The sequence below is a fragment of the Conger conger genome, chromosome 17 (assembly GCF_963514075.1).
Source record: "Conger conger chromosome 17, fConCon1.1, whole genome shotgun sequence".
In the NCBI taxonomy this organism is placed as follows: Eukaryota; Metazoa; Chordata; class Actinopteri; order Anguilliformes; family Congridae; genus Conger; species Conger conger.
The window spans coordinates 30,657,304-30,679,803 of NC_083776.1; the positions used below are offsets into that span (position 1 = coordinate 30,657,304).

General features: G+C 48.3%; 1 protein-coding gene across 3 annotated transcripts in view; it reads left to right on the forward strand.

The window, feature by feature from the left end:
- LOC133116456 (protein diaphanous homolog 3-like) overlaps positions 1-22,500 on the forward strand; it is a 354,934-nt gene that overhangs the window by 115,299 nt on the left and 217,135 nt on the right. For all 3 annotated transcript variants that reach the window (XM_061226003.1, XM_061226004.1, XM_061226005.1), the window contains 7 exons: positions 1,772-1,846; positions 2,653-2,722; positions 6,805-6,941; positions 7,297-7,402; positions 16,305-16,415; positions 17,489-17,607; positions 18,205-18,321. In XM_061226003.1, coding sequence (XP_061081987.1) covers positions 1,772-1,846; positions 2,653-2,722; positions 6,805-6,941; positions 7,297-7,402; positions 16,305-16,415; positions 17,489-17,607; positions 18,205-18,321 — 735 coding nt within the window. The remainder of the gene's footprint in view (positions 1-1,771; positions 1,847-2,652; positions 2,723-6,804; positions 6,942-7,296; positions 7,403-16,304; positions 16,416-17,488; positions 17,608-18,204; positions 18,322-22,500) is intronic.

Genomic DNA, 22,500 nt, shown 5'->3' on the forward strand with positions numbered 1-22,500 from the left:
CAGCACTCCCCGCAGAACCTGTCTCACACCTTTATTTCTGTCGGATTCCTTTTCCTTCATAGTCCTCATAGTCCCTTCCTTTCAAACTACGCCGAGTCCGCTCGCCGATGGTAAAGTCTTGAGGGGTTGTGTCGAAGCTGAGCGGGGTTCAGGAAACGGTCGCGACTCGCCGCCATTTTACCACGGAGCCTTAATCCCAGTTCCCCTTTCCATTCCGGGGACCGCCCGCGGAGGGCGGGATTGAAGGGAGAAGCGGAACGCCGCTCTGAAATGGGTTCTCTTTTATGTGGCTGGCTGTGGGTGGCGTTCTGCTGCGTGATCTCTCATGCCCCCCTGCACAGGCTTGACCTGAATCCGACCTAAACCAATCAGCATTGCCCGTTTTCTCTCGTACCCCCGACCTAAACGAATCAGCATCGTTCACCTTCTCTCCTCCCCCCACCCTAAACCAATCCGCATTGGCCGTGTTCTCTCCTCACCCCGACCTAAACCAATCAGCATTGCCTGTGTTCTCTCCTCACCCCGACCTAAACCAATCAGCATCGCCCGCATTCTCTCCTCCCCCCGACCTAAACCAATCAGCATCGCCCGTGTTCTCTCCTCCCCCCGACCTAAACCAATCAGCATCGCCCGCGTTCTCTCCTCCCCCCGACCTAAACCAATCAGCATCGCCCGTGTTCTCTCCTCCCCCCGACCTAAACCAATCTGCATCGCCCGCGTTCTCTCCTCCCCCCGACCTAAACCAATCAGCATCGCCCGTGTTCTCTCCTCCCCCCGACCTAAACCAATCAGCATCGCCCGCAATCTCTCCTCCCCCCGACCTAAACCAATCGGCATCGCCCGTGCTCTCTCCTCCCCCCGACCTAAACCAATCGGCATCACCCGTGTTCTCTCCTCCCCCCGACCTAAACCAATCAGCATCGCCCGCGTTCTCTCCTCCCCCCGACCTAAACCAGTGCAGATGGCGCATTCCTGTTCCTCAGCCTCTCGGCCAAAGCCGACATGGCACAGAGGAGGAGCAGTTTTTGTGAATAGATGGGAATGAACATGTATAATCTGTTGCACCTCGTGACAGGGAGAGAGGGGACACACAGTATCTGGGGGATCGCACAGCGTTTAATGGGGTCCCCCGACACACACAGATAAGCCTTATTGACCTGCGTCTTTTATTCGGCCGTGCGCTTCGGTCATTCGCCAGAGCGGAAGGATCCGGGGCGCCCGTCGCAGCGACACAAACGGGGGAACGGAATGCAAATTTGCGCGGAGAGCATCTGATTGGTTGCTTTTGTCCGTTTTTTTCCGCCGATTGCGTACCCACAGTCCCCTGCACCTCACCTCACTTGGCCGGGAGTGACTCAGCAATTACACCCTGAGCCGTCACGGCCGTGCCTAATGCCGGCCCTGTTTGCTTTAGATATCGGCCGGTTCCCGCTGCGCGCTAAAGAAGGATGACGTTAACACCACGGGAGGGGGGGGTACTCCTCACTCAACTGTGTGTGGAGAAACCAAATCCAGAAAGTGATTTTCAGCTTGCTTTTTAAATCCCTTGTAGACCTGGGTAAAAATACAGACCTATTTCAAGTACTCTTGTTCATATTTTCTCAATGAATTTGAATGAGAACAATCAGCAATGTAAGCAATTGGTGCTACCTGGTGTGATTTAAAGAGCTGTTCTCGTTGCTAATTGAGAGTGCAGAACGCATTTGAAGTGCGGCCCCTGTGTGCATCTTCATATTTTAACGGGAGTAACCGTCTCTCTCCTGTCCTGCAGCTGGGTGCAGAGTTTCGGAAATGAAGGCCTGGGCTTGCTCTTGGACACCCTGGAGAGGCTGCTCCAGAAGAAACAGTAAGTTTGCCGAGAAGGGTGGCGATTCCTCAGGTTGTGGTGGTTTCTTTCGTGGCGATACCCTCTCTGGTTTTCCTCCATCTGAATGAAGCACTAATGGGACAGTTAGAGCCTGCACACTTGCTGGCTCTCCTGCCCGCTGCTGGCTCGTGTGTCGGCTCACTGTGGTCAGAGCTCCATGCAGGGGGGGACCCTTATTGGCCATTGCTTTGCCTAAGGAAAGGGGGTTGAAGACCGTGGGGACTGTAATATATAAATAATTTCAATTCAAGTCATAAATGTAAAACAAAATGTTCTGTGAAGGTTTTTTTGGCAAAAAAAAAAAAAAAAAGAATTCCATTGTCTGAAATTGAGTTGAACCCAGCCCTACAACGTGTGGCTTGTTGCATTACATTACATTATTGGCATTTGGCAGACGCTCTTATCCAGAGCGACGTACAGTTGATTAGACTAAGCAGGAGACAATCCTCCCCCGGAGCAATGCAGGGTTAAGGGCCTTGCTCAATAGCCCAACGGCTGTGCAGATCTTATTGTGGTTACACCGGGATTAGAACCACCGACCTTGTGTGTCCCAGTCATTTACCTTAACCACTATGCTACAGGCCGCCCCTTTATGCAATAGCGCCTCCTCTGGTCAGCGGATTGCTGCAGCCGGCCTGCCTTCCGCACACCGTCTGCGTCCAAATCAATGTTCCGAGGGTTGGGGGAATAGATTCCAAATGCACTTTCCCCCAAAAAAAACTAAGAGTATTGCATTTTTTTTAGATATAATAAAATCCCCTTTTATGATTCTGTTTGTTTTCTAGCCCGGAACATATTGACAAGAAGAGCCAACACAAAGTGATCCAGTGCCTGAAAGCATTCATGAACAACAAGGTAAAAGTGCAGCGTCAATCATTTCCTGCCTTGCATGTCCCTGGCTCGTATTGAGTTTTCTCCATGAAAAGGTCCTTTTCTTCTCGTCAGAATATCTGAATGTAGAAACGAAATGATGTGGTGGTTCATTTTCCAGACCCGGGTTCTTTGAAAGGAGCAATGACGTGTTTAGACTGGCGCTGCTATGAGCTGTTTTTTTTAATTAAATAAAATAAAAAAATATATATAACGCTGGTGCTGTCTGGCTGCTGGTTAGCTTTAAAAGCAGGGCCCGCTAAGCTGAGTGGAGAGAGCTGGTGTTGTGTTTGTGTCGGAGGGGCAGCTCTGTAGCACACTGCTTAAGTGGATAAGCTCGTCAACAAAGGGGTTGTGGTTACAATTGTCAGGTAAGCCCCTGCCGTGGTACAGCACCCCTGAGTAATGCGTTTAGCCGCCGTCGCTCCTGTTAAACATTCGGGGTGAAAGGCCCGAGCCGAACTGGATCATTTTCCCAACCCCAAGTTAAGTCGCGTGTGAAATGCAGGCGCTTGCTTGGCCGTTCCTCGTGGGACTTGAACCTGACTCTTCGGAAGCTCTGGTACACTGAGGAGCAGTTGAGTGGCGGTGCTACCCAGCTGAAGATGTGAAATGGTCTGAGTGTTGGATTAGCTGTCACGCGCAGGTTAATACGACCGGCAGCACCAATTAGAGCCCGCTCTGGAGGCGTGTCCTGCACGGAGACTCCTCTTCCGTCTGCGAGCCCATTGGCTGGCCGGCTGTGCGTGCGCGAGCCGCCGGAGAGACGCGACGTCATCAGACAGGAAGCCAGAGAGGCGTGGTGGCCCTCACGCATCCCGCTTTTCCACTTCCTGTTACTCACTGAGTCTGACGGCACCCTCTGTGCGTGATGCGTTTCCCGCGCTGCTGATGTTTGGGCTGTTTCAGGGAGTGATTTAGTAATGGCTGAAGAGACTAGGGATCACACTTTCAGCACAGGCATAAATCCAGCAGACATGCAGGCTCTCTGTATGGTAATGCGTAATCCGGCCTGATACCAGGTACAGGGAGCAGGAGGTGCACCTGCACCCCGCACTCTTCTCCCCCCTCACCACAGAAGAGGCTCCAGTCACACAAAACAGCCAGGTGTTTCCCCACCAGCTGTTCATGCATCTGGAAAAAAAAAAAGTATAAACAAACCAAAACGATATTTAATGCATTTTTACGGAGTAGCCTCTGAAGAAAACATGCCGTGGAAATTAGCGGCTTCAAACGAAGCGTTTGTTCTGTAATTAGGTCCAGTTTGCTCAGGCGCTAATGGCCTTTTTGAAACGGAGCTGCTGGGCTGTGGAGTCCTGTCAGGCCGCAGTAACCAGAGCTTGTTCTCGTGGCGTTCTGAGCCGGACGCACGGGCGCAGACCCGTTGTTTTCCTCCCACGCCGCGGCCTCGTCTGAAAAGCCGTATTTGTGTAATCGCCGGCACTCCACTCAGAATGAAAGCCGGCGGCTCTCCTTTCTCGGAGGGCTCTTGAACGGCTCAATAGATTCGGCTGTTCGGTGTCAGAAGAACATGGGAAGTGGGAAGGAAAGAAAAGGTTTAAATTAGTCTGTTTTTTTGGCCCGGAGCTTCAGCAGAGGAACACAGCGGGTAGCTGGCGGTCGACAGTCCCCCGTGAAGAAGTGGAGCTCCGAGCGAGGCCAGCTGCTTTTCGGAGGGGAGAGGAGATTTCGGGGGGGGGGGGGCACGGGTCTCTGGAGAGGGGTGGGGGGGGGGTAGACCGTGACCCCGGCTGTGGGACCCCTCCTGTTCTCTCTCCTTCAGGCTAAGCGGGACGCCCCGTGCATCCCCCGTCTCCCTCTAGCCCGTTCCTCCCGTCGCCCCAAATTTATCCCTCTTCATTATTCCAAGGGCGCGGAAATAGGCAGCTGCTGCTCCATCACTTTGTCCTTGAGCCCGTGAGATGCCACCCCTACCTGCAGGGGTGGGAAACGCTGGTCTTTATTCCGGAGCGTTCCATCGTCACGTCCTCCAAGAAACTTCTGACTGCTACTCTCAGGCGGCCCTCACTTGGGCACACTTTCCGTGTATTTCATTTATTTATCTCTAGATCGTTCATAACATCACGGAGAGAGGTGGTAATAATGGTGGTGGTGGTGAAATGTGATTGTGAAACCGGGTTGTGGAGTGCCCTGGATTGGAGCGTCCTCCCTTGTTGGGCAGGCTTAAGCACGAGAGTCTGAGGGGACCTCGCAGAGGCTTACTGCAGGCCTTCAGGTTCCCCCCTTCCTTTCTGCTCTGATCATGGCCGCACAAATAAGCATTTTCATCAGTTAGTCGGCTATGACTCATAATATGCACGGTACCATGGTGCCTTTAATCATGGTAAGTGAAAGATGAGGGGACTTCACTTCGGTTCATGGATGCAGTTTCCTTCCTTGTAAATTAAATTGTAGGCCTATTGTGCTGTAATCAACACGTTATTGTACACCATCCTATATACAGTATCGTGGTATGACCAATTGGTACACACAATGGAATATACAGTTGGGGTGTGGTCATACGCTATGCATCATGCTGCATAGTGTCCTATACAATCATGCTGTGTACATCATGGTACATACAGTGTCACGATGTGATCTTAGTATACCTCATGGTACATACAGTGTCACAGTGTACATCATGGTACATACAGTGTCACGATGTGATCTTAGTATACCTCATGGTACATACAGTGTCACAGTGTACATCATGGTACATACAGTGTCACGATGTGATCTTAGTATACCTCATGGTACATACAGTGTCACAGTGTACATCATGGTACATACAGTGTCAGTGTACATCATGGTACATAGTGTCAGTGTACCTCATGCTACATACAGTGTCACAGTGTGATCTTAGTGTACATGATGGTACATAGAGTCAGGCGCTGATCTGTCCATGGTTAATATTGCGTGAGTACGTTTCAGGAGTCTGTATGCTCCACAACACGACGCTTGTAGAGCCGTACGTACCTCGCGCTTAAAGAAAAAGAGCATTCATCAGCCTCTGCTCGGGGTTGTCAGAGGCGGCTTCCCTTTGTGAGCGCGCTGACTGACAGGCGAGCTGTGTCGTATTGAGAAGGTGCCACAGCTTTAGGTGTGATGTCTCCGCGCCGGCCCTTTGAAGAGGCTTTGACACGGCAGTTGTGATTTTTCCGGCAGGGTGACGGGGCGTCGATCTCCTCTTCCGGCGCGGCCCGCCCCGGATCCGTCCCACGCCTGGGCTTTGACATTGGGGTGTCTGCTGACGCAGGGGTGGCTGTGCGCGAGGTCGGCTCGCTGCTGATGTGACAGTGATGCAACGCCTCGCTGGCGTGGAGAGGAACCGGAGCGCGAGTCTTACCTCGGTGCCTGACGCGGTTTTGCCACTTTGCTGTTTGTTTCTGCGGTGGCAGGTTTGTTTCTGTGACGCTGACACAATGCCCGGGAGCCGAAGCCAGGCGAAGACCCTGTGTCTTACCACAGCCCCTAATGTTGCCAGGTTTTTTTTATTGCCGTGGTGGCAGCGTGTTTGACGTGACGTTGACTCTGTATCTCATTCAGAGTCATCCGAACCTTCCCCCCCGTCCCTGATGTGGCTTTCTCATTTCTGGCCTTTCGCTGCGCGGAGGGGTGTGACGTTTGCTCGATGTTGATGTGACATTGATGCGATGTTGATGTGACATTGATGCGATGTTGATGTGACATTGATGCGATGTTGATGTGACATTGATGCGATGTTGACGTGACGTTGATGCGATGTTGGTGTGACGTTGATGCGATGTTGACTTGACGTGATGTTTGTGACGTTGATGCGATGTTGGTGTGACATTGATGCGATGTTGGTGTGACGTTGATGCGATGTTGGTGTGACGTTGATGCGATGTTGATGTGATGTTGATGTGACATTGATGCGATGTTGACTTGACGTGATGTTTGTGACGTTGATGCGATGTTGGTGTGACATTGATGCGATGTTGGTGTGACGTTGATGCGATGTTGATGTGACATTGATGCGATGTTGACTTGACGTGATGTTTGTGACGTTGATGCGACGTTGATGCGACGTTGACGTGATGTTGCAGTTTGGCCTGGAGCGAATCCTGAGCGAGGAGAAGAGCCTGACGCTGCTGGCCCGGGCCGTGGACCCCAGCCAACCCGCCATGATGACCGATGTGGTCAAGCTGCTGTCCGCCATTTGCATCGTGGGCGAGGAGAACACGTACGTCTCTGCGCACGACAGGCCTCGGTTTCCAATGTGAAGAGGTTCAAAAACATTCATCGCCTTCACTGTATTGTAGAGAACAGAACACACTTTCTGTACAATAAAGCAAATCCAGCACAGTGGGGTCTATTTATAATACGGGCATATACTGAAACAGACAGCAATAGCATGAGGTATGCTTTTTGGAAATGTAAAGAGAAGGAGAGGACAGGGCCACGTGAGACCCTGTGTGGGCACGGCACGCAGTCAGCACGGCGCGCAGTCAGAGGGAGAAAAAGCCAGACGCTGTGAAGATGGAGGCTCTGCGTTTGTTTGCCATTTATCCACTCATGCGTTTCATTTTCTCATTTAGACTGGAGAAGGTCCTTGAAGCCATCACTATCGCAGGAGAGCGGAGGAACGTTGAGAGGTTCGGCCCCATCGTTGAAGGTCTCCGCAATCGCTCTGTGCAATTACAAGTGAGTACAAGGCTGGCCGTCGCCACTGAAACGGAGCACTCCAGCCCTCTTCTCCACCCCCCCCCCCCCTTACTTTTTTGTTTTCACAAAAAAAGATTACCGCTCTTTGGAATGAAATTCAAGACCCTCTTAGAGGAGAAAAAAAAAAACTCCTCGCTCAAGAGGTAAAAAAGGTCCACCTTGGAACTGTCAGGTAAAAATAAATAAGAAAAACTTAAATGAAAGGCAGTACAATGGGGCGACTAAATGCACATTTGCGTTCACTGACCTCTTGGTTAATTGCGTTTTGAAGGAAAAGGTTCTTGCCGTATTGCGTTTTTTATTTTATTTATTTAATTTTAAATTTAAATTTTTTTTATTTTTTTACATGCCGTGGAATTTATATTCACCTGAAGATTGCTGGAATGGAGTGGTGATCCGACATCTACGGTTTTATCTCACCCTTACAATCATATCCACCGGTAATAAAGTAATAAATGCAGTTTGTCGGACACTCAATGATTATAATCGGCTTCGCATTCCCATAGCACCTTCTATTTATATACTGTATATGCTGTGCATGTTGAAATACAAGGTGACTATTATAATTAACGATTCAAGCTAGCCTTTGAATGTAATTTACATAGTAATTTGCACAGGCCTTTGCTTATTTTATTCATTGTCCCAAATAAATAAATTCAGTTGCAATTTTCAGATTGTTTATTCTGAATTATTTGGGGCACAGTCCAAAATGTGGTTGGTCATTTGCATAATGTCAACTAGACCGACTCGATGCTTATGCTCAATTGATAATGATACAAAAACTCTTATAGTTACTGACAACATTTTACCATTGTTTCAAATGATATTTTCGTCAGCGAATCATTGCATTTCATAGTTTGTCTCAAACTGTGGAAAGTGCTGTTTACTACAGCAAAGTTTATTTCAAATTTAAACATTACATTAGAGTACTTCACCTACCTATTCAGCGGGCTGAATCAATTCATAAAAGGATAGCTTTGGGCTCATGAATAGCATTGGATTACAAGCCTCAAAATATACAAATGTAATTTATGCCCCCTTTTATAGATTCTTTACAAAGACTCACTCACTAGTCGCTATTATTTGTAGAGTATGTGACTTGTAATGAGCATGGGGGAAGGTGGCCATTTTGTGCCTCCCTGCGTGTTGCTCTGTGAGGCAGTGGAGACGTGGATAATGACTGCTCTTATTGTAAACTATGAATATATTGTGATTTCAACAGTAGGGGTCCCACAGCTTTTTTTTGTCAGCTTTAAAAATGGAAATTACTTGTATGTAAAGCTAAGTTACAGTAATACTGAGGATGCATTTGTCTAGCCACTAGAGGGCAAAGCTTTACTGGTGACATTTTTTGGTAGGATGTCTACTAGTTTTCATGAACTGAGATTATTAAGAAGCTTCTGTTTGTTGTGTGGGGCAATCGTGCCTGCGAGTGGCCTTATTTTCGGATTCCAGGCTTGTATTATGTTGGGATCGGCACGTCACACTGAAGCAGCCCACGTAACATCATAGATTGTGTCGACTCAACAGACGCTGAGCTTCAGTTCCCTCTGCGTCAGAACAGCAGGAGGCTTCTGATGCTGCACTCCAGTCCCGGATGTTTGATACAGCACTATTTTCCTTAGTCATGCATTTTTATAAGACGGATCAGATTCAGTGTCTGAGGAGATGGGTGACACCATTCACTGTCAAGAGAAACTAGTGTCTTGTAAATGAGGAATCTGCAATACCACCCGCTGATATTGAATAAGCACATGCGTTTCTTCTCTGCAAATTAAGATATAAAATGCCTTGTGCTTTTAAAATGCGTGTTTGCATGGCTGTTATATTATTATTCCAGAAACTGAAAACTGCACACCTTTGTAGAGGGTTTGAAAGGGGAGCCATGGAGGAATTGCCTCCATTTTTATACAGTCTCCCGATTTTAGGGGACCAAAACTAATTGCACAGTTGGCTTCTCAACTGTTTCTCATTAGTCGGGTGTATCCAATCACTTGCAGGGAGAGGACAGCTTTCAGTATCTAGTCCTGATTCTAGGCTATTGATTGTCTTTGGAGACTGTTATTGCCATTTGTCAACATGAGGACCGGTGTTGTGCCAAAAAGCCTTGGAAGCTATTATGAGGCTGATAAATAGGAAAAAAAACAAAAAACAGTCAGAGACAAACAATAGGCTTACCGAAACAAGCTGTTAGGAACATCATTAAGAAAGAGCACTGGTGTTTGGGATCATTGTTTTGTGTAGGATGCTGCACCGTCCAATGAATTTGGAGGCATTTGACTGAGCCTTGTGCAGATGCTTATGGACTCCTCAGAATTCATTCTGCTGCTGCTATCAGCAGTTGCGTATCAATGCGGGCTGAATTTAAACCATCGTCTCCAGGCTCCAGCCTCTAAAGTGGAAGGTGTCAGTATGCTATTCAGTAGTCACATCATGGTGTTCAGTCCCTGAAACTGCTCACTGTTACTCCTGTCCCCACAGGGATAGAATAGTTTGGACAAAGCTAGTTGCTGATGGCGGGCCATGAGCTTGCTTTCTTATTTTGATCTCCTCTCTGGGCTGACTCAGTTTTTGTTAGTGATAATATTCTATCAGCAGTTTACACAAATGGTAACCAAGTTCAGTATTGAATTCATGTCTGGATGCCAAACGCATCTCATATATACACTAAGCAATTTATTAGGTATTTATTAGGCTTATTTCTTAGACTGTTGGCTTCTGCTGCTGTAGCCTATTCAGAGATTTGATGCATTGTGATGTTCTTCTGCATACCTCTGTAATGTGCGGATATTTAATGACCTTTCATTAACAAGGTGTTTTTGCCTGCAGAACTGCTGCTCACTGGATGTTTTTTGCACCTTTCTCTGCAAACTGCAGCAGTTTCTGGGATATTCAAACCACCCTGTCTGGCACCAACAATCATTCCACGGTCAAAGGCACTTACATCAACAGCTGAACCTCTTGACCATGTCTGCATGGTTTTATGCCATTAGTTGCTGCCACATGATTGGCGAATTACATATTTGCATTAACAAGCTGGCCTACCTAATAAAGTGCTCAGTGAGTGTGTAATGAGAGGGTTAAAAAAAGAACACCACAAATGCCTTCACCCCTCCAAAAAAAGTAACCATCTTTGAGAGAAAATTCACTTCTAAGCAGAACTCAAAGCTGAGTTCTGAAAAAGTATCTTAGTTCAAGGTTCACTATCTGCAGTGTAAGTAGTTTTAAAAGATTTTGTGAGAAGAGTAACAGAGTAAGGCTTCTGCCTGAGAAGCGACTGAACTTGAGAAACACTTGCTATCTCCCATCTAGAGAACGAAACGGTTTATTAAACCAATATTTGTAGAGACAGTGTGGTGCTTTTCCTGAAAACAGCTGTCGACTCTTAGCTGAGCCCAAACCCACTTCTATGTTTGTGGATCGGACCTGGAGAAAGACGAGATATGGGGTCTGCCTTCCGGAGACCTCCCTCAAAATTGGCTTGTACTCCAATCGAAAATGCATGTTTATTTATTTTGTCTGCCTGCTGTCTCTTATTTCCACATTCCTGGATTCTCACCGGAGCGTGTAGCAGGGTCACAGCGAGTGCTTTCCATGCATAAGACCAGCTCCGCGGCTGGTAATGATAAAATATTTTGTTCACCTCTTGAGGACACGGCCTGATTCGTCCAAATTGTGTATCGGTCATGGCAGTAGGAGCGGGCGACCTTTGACCCCGAGCAGACAGAGGCTTCAGACGGCGGCTGCCTGCGCAGAGCGGGTGAAAAGGGGAGCCGTGTGAAACATTTCCGTGCTGCTGAAATATTACGGATAATAAGCACTGCCGGCTGGCATATGGCTGTCAGGCAGCAGGATTAATGAAAAGCAGGATTGGTAGTGATGGGAGAGGGAGAGAGATGTGCGCTGTAATTTGACAGGGCCTGGGCGGACGCCCGCCGGCCTGCGAGCACCCTGCTGTGGGCCGCCGTACCGCCACGCGACCTCTGACCTCCGCCGCCGAGACCTCCTCTCCATCACAGCCGAGGACCAGGAGGTCTCTCTCCGTTTCTCTCTTTCTCTCTCCATCTCTGTTTCTCTCTCTCTCTCTCTCTCTCTCTCACTCTTTCTCCCTCTCTTTCTCCCTCTCTGCTTGAAATTCAAAATGCTTCCATATGTGTTGTGAAAGCTGAATAAAAAATAATAATAATTACAGTGTACATAAACTACAATGCACGACACATGTTATGACATATGAACACACAATTGCATGTAAGTACAGAAACGTATACTTGCACTAATAAAAATGGTTTTATATCTCTGGCTCTCTCCTTCTCTGGGATGGCAGATACAGGGTGTGTGTTCCTGACTGGCTCCTCTGGGGTTACAGTGCCGTTTCCTCTCCTCTGGTATATGGATGCAATCATTCCTCTGCTCCTCTGCGCTTCCATCTCTGTGCCGTCACCAGAACTCCCAGCGTTCGCCGTAATCTCACATACAGGAGACACCCACTCGTGTTTGACCCCGGTGATCTGGTGTTGATGAAGCGTTGAGGAGAGATCGGGGAGGGGGGAGGGTCCTGAAATCAGGTTGCAGGGCCGTCTATTCCCAGGCCTGGCTCTCTCTCCCCGCTGCTGCGCAGCAATTTATTTTTGTTATTTTAACCAGGGTCTGTTTCTGAACCCGCGTCACGTGTCTCTCCTGCCAGTCCTTTCCCCAACACAGACGAAGATCGACCGATATCAACCACCCTATTTCCACTCCAGATTTTTATCAGCCGTAGTCGTTTTGTTAAAGAAATCTTTTTTAAATCTATATTTATTAATTAAAATTGTTTTAGCTGCAGTGGCAAACCACGTTTGACTGTCCTACTCTTGTTTTTTTCATTATTTATATAGAAAAATATTATGATTTTCTTTTTCTAAGAGCCAGCCTTTTTACTGGCAGGCACGATTAATCAATTACCGCACGTCGGTTCATGCAGAACTGGGACAGCAGCCTGTTGAAAAGGGGCAACCTCAGATAAGTGTCAGGCTCAGATAAGGCTGCAATGAAGTTGTATGGAGACAAATTTGGACGCCGGCAGAATAATGGAAACCGTTAAAAAATAAATAAACTCGCTCCAAAGATAGTGGAGCGAGCTTAAAGTGAGGAGGGAAAGTGAAAGAGAGATAACGTGAGCATGACAAAGCCCTTAAACACAAACATTTTCCATTCGCGGAAAATGTTGCTCAGAACTATAGCGCACGCTCACCGTCTCTTTTGGGCACGGTGGCGGGAGGCTTCAGGGGGTCCTGTGCCAGGCACCGGGTTCAGGAACGGCTGCTGAATATTTCAAACACCGTGAGACTAGCGGTGTTGTCTGATGCGGTTTGAAGTGCCTGTTCCTCAGCCGCTCTGACACACGCAGGGCACGTCCCACCCCCCCCCCCCCAGGTCCCCCCCCCAGGTCCCCCGCCATGTCTGCCCCGGGAGGAACGGGCCTCCACACGCGGCCTCGCGGACTCCTTCACACGGAGCGACGGAAAACATCCCGTTCTTTCAATTTCCCCAGACCGCAGCGTGCGGTTCCTGCATTGTTGCATTGTGGGACATTTCCTTGAGCTGAACAAGAATGTTTAAGGGGAAAATTATTTTAACCGAACAAAATATGCATGTGCTGTTGCTTTCCTATTAAAGTTAGGATGAAGGACAATATAATATGCGCTTTTCACATTTGTACAGAATCAGAATTAAAGGAATATGTGACATTGGTGAAATTGCAATTTAAATTGAACTGGAAGTGGCATTGAAGGCCAGCGTTAGTTCAGCGGTTAAACAGGAGTACGGTCGGAACGTGGTTTGGACTTGTATTCAGCAAAATGCCATGTCCTTCCTAAACTCAAGTTTTATGTGTGTGTGTGTGTGTGCATGCTGTCCCTAGATTGACTCAGTGCCCAGAACACACCGCATGCGATGTGCAGGAGCCACGTGTGCACCAGTAAATGTGTCGCGACATGTCTGGATATAAATGAATAACGCGCTCTTAACACGCGTGTCTGCAACATGCTGGCTTCGGCCTGGCCGCGGCATGTTTCCATTTACAGCCATGCACTCTGCGCACGCCTTTCATTATTAAACTCTGGGGTGAGCGGCAATAAATAAAACACTACTGTCATGTTTTCCTTTCCGGTTCTTTCCCTCCTCCTCCGTCTGTCACCGCGGAAGGAAGTGCAGAAGTATTATGGGGTGGTGAGCTCAGTCCGGAGAGGAGATCAAACGCCGGTGCCGGCTTTAGCAGGGACGGGCTGCGGTGAAGCAGGCCTCTGTTCCCCCGTACGTGAGCGGACTCCTGCGGAATGGCGTCTTTGATGCCCGGCTCGATCGCTACAGCGTGGGGGGGGGGCGGGGGGGAGAGAGCCATCGCCACGGCGACGCTGCCGACCCCGCCCCCGACCAGCCCGGCCGAGAAGGTCCTTCACCACAGCAGATTGTTTCCATTAAGCGCCGGTCGTCACTGATGTTTTATTGATACTTTGGGTTATTCTTTCCAATTACTAATAGATAAACCCTGATCCCTTTTAACCCAAACATCACTAATTCATGCAGCCCTGCTCATCCTACTGCGCAGTTAAAGGCATTTCACGCTTGACCTGAGGATGTTCTCCTCCTCCTCCCCCTCTCCCTCCCTCCCTCCCTCTCCTTCCCTCCCTCTCACTTGAGGTTAAGTGTTTTAAAGGCCAGCACTGTAAATACAAAACATTTAAAAGAGAAAAATCTGCCAGACCGTGCACTGTAAGTGCAAAACAGATGCAGGCTATTTGAAGACTTTGGAAAAGGAGCTATATTGGAATTGTCTGAAAAGCATGTTTTTTCTGCGGGGATAGATGTGTTTAATGGAGCCTCAGATGGCCAATTATCAAGACGCAGCTATACTAATGTGTGTCTGGGCAGTCTGAACTCCAAGACTTAAACACAGTACTGATGTAATATCACCAGTCTACCATTGCGAGGCTGTGATTCCTCTTTATCTCTATGGTTTTGTAGCGTGATTCGGAACCGAGAGGCTCGGTTTCAGTAGAGACGGTTCTGACCCAATGCCCCCTGTGGATGGGTGGAATTTTGGTGGAGAGCTGTTACTGGGGATAAAACTTGTGAGAAACGTGCAGGGCTGGATTTAGGAACCTGGTACCTCTGTGCCTGTAACTCTGGGGTATCTCCTCAGAGCCGCATCCTTTCATAATGAATGCGTTCCCGCAAACATACAGGTGTTGATGCTGGCGGTTTTGGCATTCACTATAAAGCTCTTTTTCCTTTCATGTTGCTCAGTTGTTTGGAAGGGGAGAAAAAAACAAAACCAGAAACAAAAAGAGAAAATAAATTGGCTGTTGCCGACGCAGAGGGATGGAGAGAGAGGGTGAGAAAGAGAGAGACAGAGAGAGAAAGAGAGAGACAGACGAGTTCAGAAGCCCAACCCAAGGCTATGTTTCACACAAACGTTTTAACCAGGAGAGCTCTTGAAATGCACCAGGCAAAAGGATTCAGGGTTTTTGATCATCTGGCCGACCAAGGGCGGGGAGGCGAGCGAAAGCCCATTCGCAGGTGCTTCACAGGGGGATCTGATCAGCGGGGCTGGGTGGAGGCATTCTGCCCCACAATGCATCATTTCTCCACTCCGGTCTCTCGGCTCTGGTCGCCTTGTGGTCCCCCGTCATGTGGTCAAGCTACACGCCTGTTCTCTGTTCTGGTGCCTCAGTGGTGGAATGACTTGCCTACCACTGTCAGAACAGCAGAATCCCTCCCCAAATTTTTGACTGAAAACCCACCCTGTCTGTAACTGTACCTTATTCCTCCCTCCTGATTCCACATGTTAAATCTGGTCTATTTCAAGCCGGGAATCCAACGGAAAGAGTGAAAATCTAAGAATGATGTATTGCTTTATTTGTTTATATATATATACGGCATAGTGGAAAGCTGCATTCATTTAGAATTTGCATGTCAACTAATAAGTTCTCTGCCAACCTTAAGAAACGCCTTACAATATGTCTCACGTGAACCAACAGCTACAGATTTAAAACGAAATGTTTTGATAACTACACTGATCAGCCACAACATTAAAACCACTTGCCTAATGTTGTGTAAGTCCCCCTCGTGCCACCAAAACGGCTCTGACGCATTGAGACATGGAGTCGACAAGACCTTTGAAGTTTCCCGTGGTATCTGGCACCAAGACGTTAGCAGCAGATCCTTTAAGTCAGTGCAAGTTGCTTGGTGGGGCCTCCATGGATCGGACTTGTTTATCCAGCACATCCCACAGATGCTTGATTGGATTGAGATCTGGGGAACTTGGAGGCCAAGTCAACACCTTGAACTCTTTGTCATGTTCCTCAAACCGACCAACAATTTTTGCAGTTTGTATCCATTTTGTACAGGGGGTGTATATCCATTTTGTATATCCGCAGTTTATGCAATTCAATATCGTACTAACTGCTACAGCTTTGTATTTTCTTTACAGTTGCATTGGAATGGCCCTGTGTCCCTGTGGAATGTCCTATATGTGTGTATGAATGCACATATAGGGTTGCGATACACAAACGCCCGCGCACAAACATGCACGTCTGTCACACGCAGACGAGTCCCGCCTCTGCTCGCATAAATATGCTGCATGACAACGCGTCGCGGGAGCCCGGTTCTGCCAGAAACCGGCTGTCAGCTGGCATTGTGCTGCCTGTCCCTTCCCCACATCAATATTAGAGTACAACTCTGCTCTCTGACAGCAGAAATGGACATACATTAGTCATGGCTCTCCCCGGCTTGTCAAATCCCTTCTTTAATGTCTGTTCTCGTGCGCTCAGAGGAGCGCTGGGTACGGGGCACACGTCTGTAAGGCGCCCCCAGCTGAATTTGTGAACCCTTTCCGCCGTAGGTGGCCTGCATGCAGCTGATTAACGCTCTGGTTACGTCTCCCGATGACCTGGACTTCAGACTGCACATCAGAAACGAGTTCATGCGCTGCGGACTGAAGCAGATCCTGCCGGTAAGAGCCCCCACGCACGCCCTCCGCATCAATATTTAAATGAGCCGTCCGACTGCGAAGTGTTCCTCAACCGCTCTCTAAATAATGGAGCCCGGGTCACGCGTCTGAATCGATACACACGACTTAGAGAGAACGCAGCGGCCGTCTCCTGCCACGGTTTTATTTATACTGTGTGAACAGCCCCAATGCAGCGCAAACATCAGAGCCCGCGCTAACCGGGAGAGGTGTGTGTGTGCGAGTCTGTTTTATAAGAGGGGACCGCATAAGATGAGTGATCTAAGACTGGTCACGTATTTATTATTGAAACTAGCAGCCAGCCTGCAGCTTCAATTTTGAATGCTGGAGGAACACAGAATGAAATTTGATGTCTGAATCTGTAGAGAGCCTTAAAAAATCTAATCAAACTGTCCAGCACCACCACTTAGCTTATACTTCTACTCACCTCTCCCCATTCTTTATTTAACTCAGCATCTGAGCTCCATCAGGAGCCAGGCTCTGGGCATACTGACCTCTCCCCATTCTTTATTTAACCCAGCATCTGAGCTCCATCAGGAGCCAGGCTCTGGACATACTGACCCCTCTCCCCATTCTTTATTTAACCCAGCATCTGAGCTCCATCCGGAGCCAGGCTCTGGACATACTGACCTCTCCCCATTCTTTATTTAACCCAGCATCTGAGCTCCATCAGGAGCCAGGCTCTGGACATACTCACCTCTCCCCATTCTTTATTTAACCCAGCATCTGAGCTCCATCAGGAGCCAGGCTCTGGACATACTCACCTCTCCCCATTCTTGATTTAACCCAGCATCTGAGCGCCATCAGGAGCCAGGCTCTGGACATACTGACCTCTCCCCATTCTTTATTTAACCCAGCATCTGAGCTCCATCAGGAGCCAGGCTCTGGACATACTGACCTCTCCCCATTCTTTATTTAACCCAGCATCTGAGCTCCATCAGGAGCCAGGCTCTGGACATACTGACCTCTCCCCATTCTTTATTTAACCCAGCATCTGAGCTCCATCAGGAGCCAGGCTCTGGACATACTGACCTCTCCCCATTCTTTATTTAACCCAGCATCTGAGCTCCATCCGGAGCGAGGCTCTGGACATCCAGCTGAGAGTTCATGAGGAGCATCGGGAGGAGGACATGATTGAGTTCTCCCACCGGCTGGAGGACATCAGAAGTGAACTGGAATATCCTTTACCCCTCGTCCGGCACAGACCGCTCCCCTGCAAGGCCTCCAGGGTCCCTCAGGTTCTCAGAGGGTTCTTGTGTTTAGGCCTGAGATATGTACTCTAGGTATTTTAACTTTTTTTTTTTCTTCTTTTTTTCCAAGAGTCGAAAAACTGATGTTTTCATAGGAATTTAAATGTGTTAATGAATTAAGTTAACGTGCATTTACTAAATTGCTTTGCAGATGGTTGAGTCATCAGCCCAACAATTTTGCAGTTAGTAGCAGTGTGAATTCATTGAATTAATCTCATTTAATTTTGGTTAAATAATTTCATGTTTTTTTTTCATACTTCTCCCAGCAGCTCTCTTCCATAGCCGCTTCCCCAAACATCTCGCCAACCTTCCCATGTTTCTGCATCCGAAATGCAATTTCAATTTTTTAATTAGTTTTTTTCTTTCTTCTTTCTTTGTAATTTAAGCACTGGGCAGTTGTGCTGGCGTGGCCGGGAGTTTATGTATTTGCTCGTGTGTATGTTTGTGCATGCACGTGTGTGTGTGTGTGTGTTGCCCTGTGTGTGCAGTAAATGCATGTGAGTGTGTTCCTTAACGGCACTCACCGATGCGGGCGACGTGTTCAACATGCTGGTGAGCGTGGTGAAGAGCACGGCCGCGGAGGGCCACTTCCTGTCCATCCTGCAGCACCTCCTGCTCATCAGGAACGACTACTTCATCCGGTGAGTCTCAGCTACAGAGCCCTGCACACTGAGTCTCAGCCAGAGTCCTGTTCACTGAGTCTCAGCTACAGAGCCCTGTTCACTGAGTCTCAGCCAGAGTCCTGTTCACTGAGTCTCAGCCAGAGTCCTGTTCACTGAGTCTCAGCTACAGAGCCCTGTTCACTGAGTCTCAGCTACAGAGCCCTGTTCACTGAGTCTCAGCTACAGAGCCCTGTTCACTGAGTCTCAGCTACAGAGCCCTGTTCACTGAGTCTCAGCTACAGAGCCCTCTTCACTGAGTCTCAGCTACTGGGCCCTGTTCACTGAGTCTCAGCTACAGAGCCCTGTTCACTGAGTCTCAGCCAGAGTCCTGTGTGCTGTGAGTCTCAGCCAGAGGCCTGTTCACTGAGTCTCAGCTACAGAGCCCTGTTCACTGAGTCTCAGCCAGAGTCCTGTTCACTGAGTCTCAGCTACAGAGCCCTGTTCACTGAGTCTCAGCTACAGAGCCCTGTTCACTGAGTCTCAGCTACAGAGCCCTGTTCACTGAGTCTCAGCTACAGAGCCCTGTTCACTGAGTCTCAGCTACAGGGCCCTGTTCACTGAGTCTCAGCTACAGAGCCCTGTTCACTGAGTCTCATCCAGAGCCCTGTTCACTGAGTCTCAGCTACAGAGCCCTGTTCACTGAGTCTCAGCTACAGGGCCCTGTTCACTGAGTCTCAGACAGAGGCCTGTTCACTGAGTCTCAGCTACAGAGCCCTGTTCACTGAGTCTCAGCTACAGAGCCCTGTTCACTGTGAGTCTCATCCAGAGCCCTGTTCACTGAGTCTCATCCAGAGCCCTGTTCACTGAGTCTCAGCTACAGGGCCCTGTTCACTGAGTCTCAGCTACAGAGCCCTGTACACTGAGTCTCATCCAGAGCCCTGTACACTGAGTCTCATCCAGAGCCCTGTACACTGAGTCTCATCCAGAGCCCTGTTCACTGAGTCTCAGCTACAGAGCCCTGTTCACTGAGTCTCAGCTACAGAGCCCTGTTCACTGAGTCTCAGCTACAGAGCCCTGTTCACTGAGTCTCAGCTACAGAGCCCTGTTCACTGTGAGTCTCAGACAGAGGCCTGTTCACTGAGTCTCAGCTACAGAGTCCTGTTCACTGAGTCTCAGCTACAGAGCCCTGTTCACTGTGAGTCTCAGACAGAGGCCTGTTCACTGAGTCTCAGCTACAGAGTCCTGTACACAGTGGGTCTCAGCCACAGAGCCCTGTTCACTGAGTCTCAGCTACAGAGCCCTGTTCACTGAGTCTCAGACAGAGTCCTGTTCACTGAGTCTCAGCCACAGAGCCCTGTTCACTGAGTCTCAGCTACAGGGCCCTGTTCACTGAGTCTCAGCTACAGAGCCCTGTTCACTGAGTCTCAGCTACAGAGCCCTGTTCACTGAGTCTCAGCCAGAGGCCTGCACGCTGAGAGTCTCACACTGCTGCTCCTGGCTTTGCCCTTTGGAGAGCCACTCGCTCTGCTGGGGTATTCCTCTCTCCTTCACCTTCTCAGCCCAGTGCAGGCCCAACCAACCAGGAGTGGTCAGTTAGCTGTGTGACCACCTTACTAAAGCCATTAATCAAGCGATGAGTAACAAGGAAAACCACTGTAGACTGCCGGTAAAGTCACAAGCTTTAGTGAGCTGGTTCCATCAGACATTTCCCTTCAGCCAAGGGACTTGGCCTTAGAGCAGCGAATGGATCATTATGGTTATACTAAACAGTTTTTTAATCCTCTTCTCTTTTTAGCATACATTCTACTAATACAGAAGGAAGACAGTGTATATTGTAGCATAAGTCTACATTGTTCATGTTCAGATTTAACAAAAAAAGTCAAAATCAAAATAAGATGCAGAGTGGTGTTTGCAGAAATGAGCCATTCAGTTCACACTCTTAAAGCCCTGCGTGACACTGCCCTGGCAAAGGGAATGCAGCTCTCTTTAATCTGGGTCCGGCGCCACGCTCCGATTGTCCGCCGCTTTCAAAGCCGCTTTCAAAGGGCTTTTCATGTTTGTTTTTCACAGAATTACCTGCTCAACCCCAAAACTGGCTGAGAGATGGGTATATACTGTGAACACCAGATAAATCAGACATAAAGTCATTTCTGAAATTGGTTCTCTAAGCAGTTTTCAGAGAGTCATTTTGGTGCTATCATTTACTGATTTTATTTTCTATTTTTGTGATTTTGGGATAGAACGACTGCCTCTTTGTGTTCCTTACAGTGATTGAGATGAGTGGCAGTTATCAATTCCACCCAAGTGTGGCTTATATTCTTCATCACATCTGCTTATTACTATGCATATGATGTTTGCTTGCTAAAAGCTCTGCATATGTTAATTACAAGGGAAGCGGTTTTTGCCAAAAGTGACCCAATTAACCGCAAACTTGGCAGCAATTTCATGAGCGTTTTAATATTCTGGCTGCATATAATTTGCCAGTTACAGCATGGCAGTGTCTTTGTGTTTCAACCCTGCCATATGTTATATTGAACATCTGTAGAACAGCGGCAGTATGTGACCCAGTTGAAACTTTGGTGCAGTAAACTTCCAACACAAGTAATTACCACATCCCCTGCTCTTGTGTTGTATAAATCATGTACAAAAGTATATCAGGTATTTATTATTTGATTTTTAGATGTTAACTCGAACAAAGGGCAGGTTGCAGTGGGAGGTTGGCACCTTGACTCGCAAAAACATGGCTAGCACAACCTGACACCACCACGGCAAAGTAAACATGTGTCTTAACAACCAGAGCAGAGTGAACATGTTTCTAACAGAACCAGGGCAGAGTGAACATGTTTCTAACACAACCAGGGCAGGGGGAACATGTTTCTAACAGAACCAGGGCAGAGTGAACATGTTTCTAACACAACCAGGGCAGGGGGAACATGTTTCTAACACAACCAGGGCAGAGTGAACATGTTTCTGACACAACCAGGGCAGAGTGAACATGTTTCTAACACAACCAGGGCAGAGTGAACATGTTTCTGACACAACCAGGGCAGAGTGAACATGTTTCTCACCCAACCAGGGCAGAGTGAACATGTTTCTCACCCAACCAGGGCAGAGTGAACATGTTTCTCACACAGCCAGGGCAGAGTGAACATGTTTCTAACAGAACCAGGGCAGAGTGAACATGTTTCTAACAGAACCAGGGCAGAGTGAACATGTTTCTAACAGAACCAGGGCAGAGTGAACATGTTTCTAACAGAACCAGGGCAGAGTGAACATGTTTCTAACAGAACCAGGGCAGAGTGAACATGTTTCTAACAGAACCAGGGCAGAGTGAACATGTTTCTGACACAACCAGGGCAGAGTGAACATGTTTCTAACACAACCAGGGCAGAGTGAACATGTTTCTAACACAACCAGGGCAGAGTGAACATGTTTCTAACACAACCAGGGCAGAGTGAACATGTTTCTCTCACAACCAGGGCAGAGTGAACATGTTTCTCACACAACCAGGGCAGAGTGAACATGTTTCTCACACAACCAGGGCAGAGTGAACATGTTTCTGACACAACCAGGGCAGAGTGAACATGTTTCTCACCCAACCAGGGCAGAGTGAACATGTTTCTCACACAGCCAGGGCAGAGTGAACATGTTTCTAACAGAACCAGGGCAGAGTGAACATGTTTCTAACAGAACCAGGGCAGAGTGAACATGTTTCTAACAGAACCAGGGCAGAGTGAACATGTTTCTAACAGAACCAGGGCAGAGTGAACATGTTTCTAACAGAACCAGGGCAGAGTGAACATGTTTCTAACAGAACCAGGGCAGAGTGAACATGTTTCTGACACAACCAGGGCAGAGTGAACATGTTTCTAACACAACCAGGGCAGAGTGAACATGTTTCTAACACAACCAGGGCAGAGTGAACATGTTTCTAACACAACCAGGGCAGAGTGAACATGTTTCTCTCACAACCAGGGCAGAGTGAACATGTTTCTCACACAACCAGGGCAGAGTGAACATGTTTCTCACACAACCAGGGCAGAGTGAACATGTTTCTCACACAACCAGGGCAGAGTGAACATGTTTCTCACACAACCAGGGCAGAGTGAACATGTTTCTCACACAACCAGGGCAGAGTGAACATGTTTCTCACACAACCAGGGCAGAGTGAACATGTTTCTAACACAACCAGGGCAGAGTGAACATGTTTCTCACCCA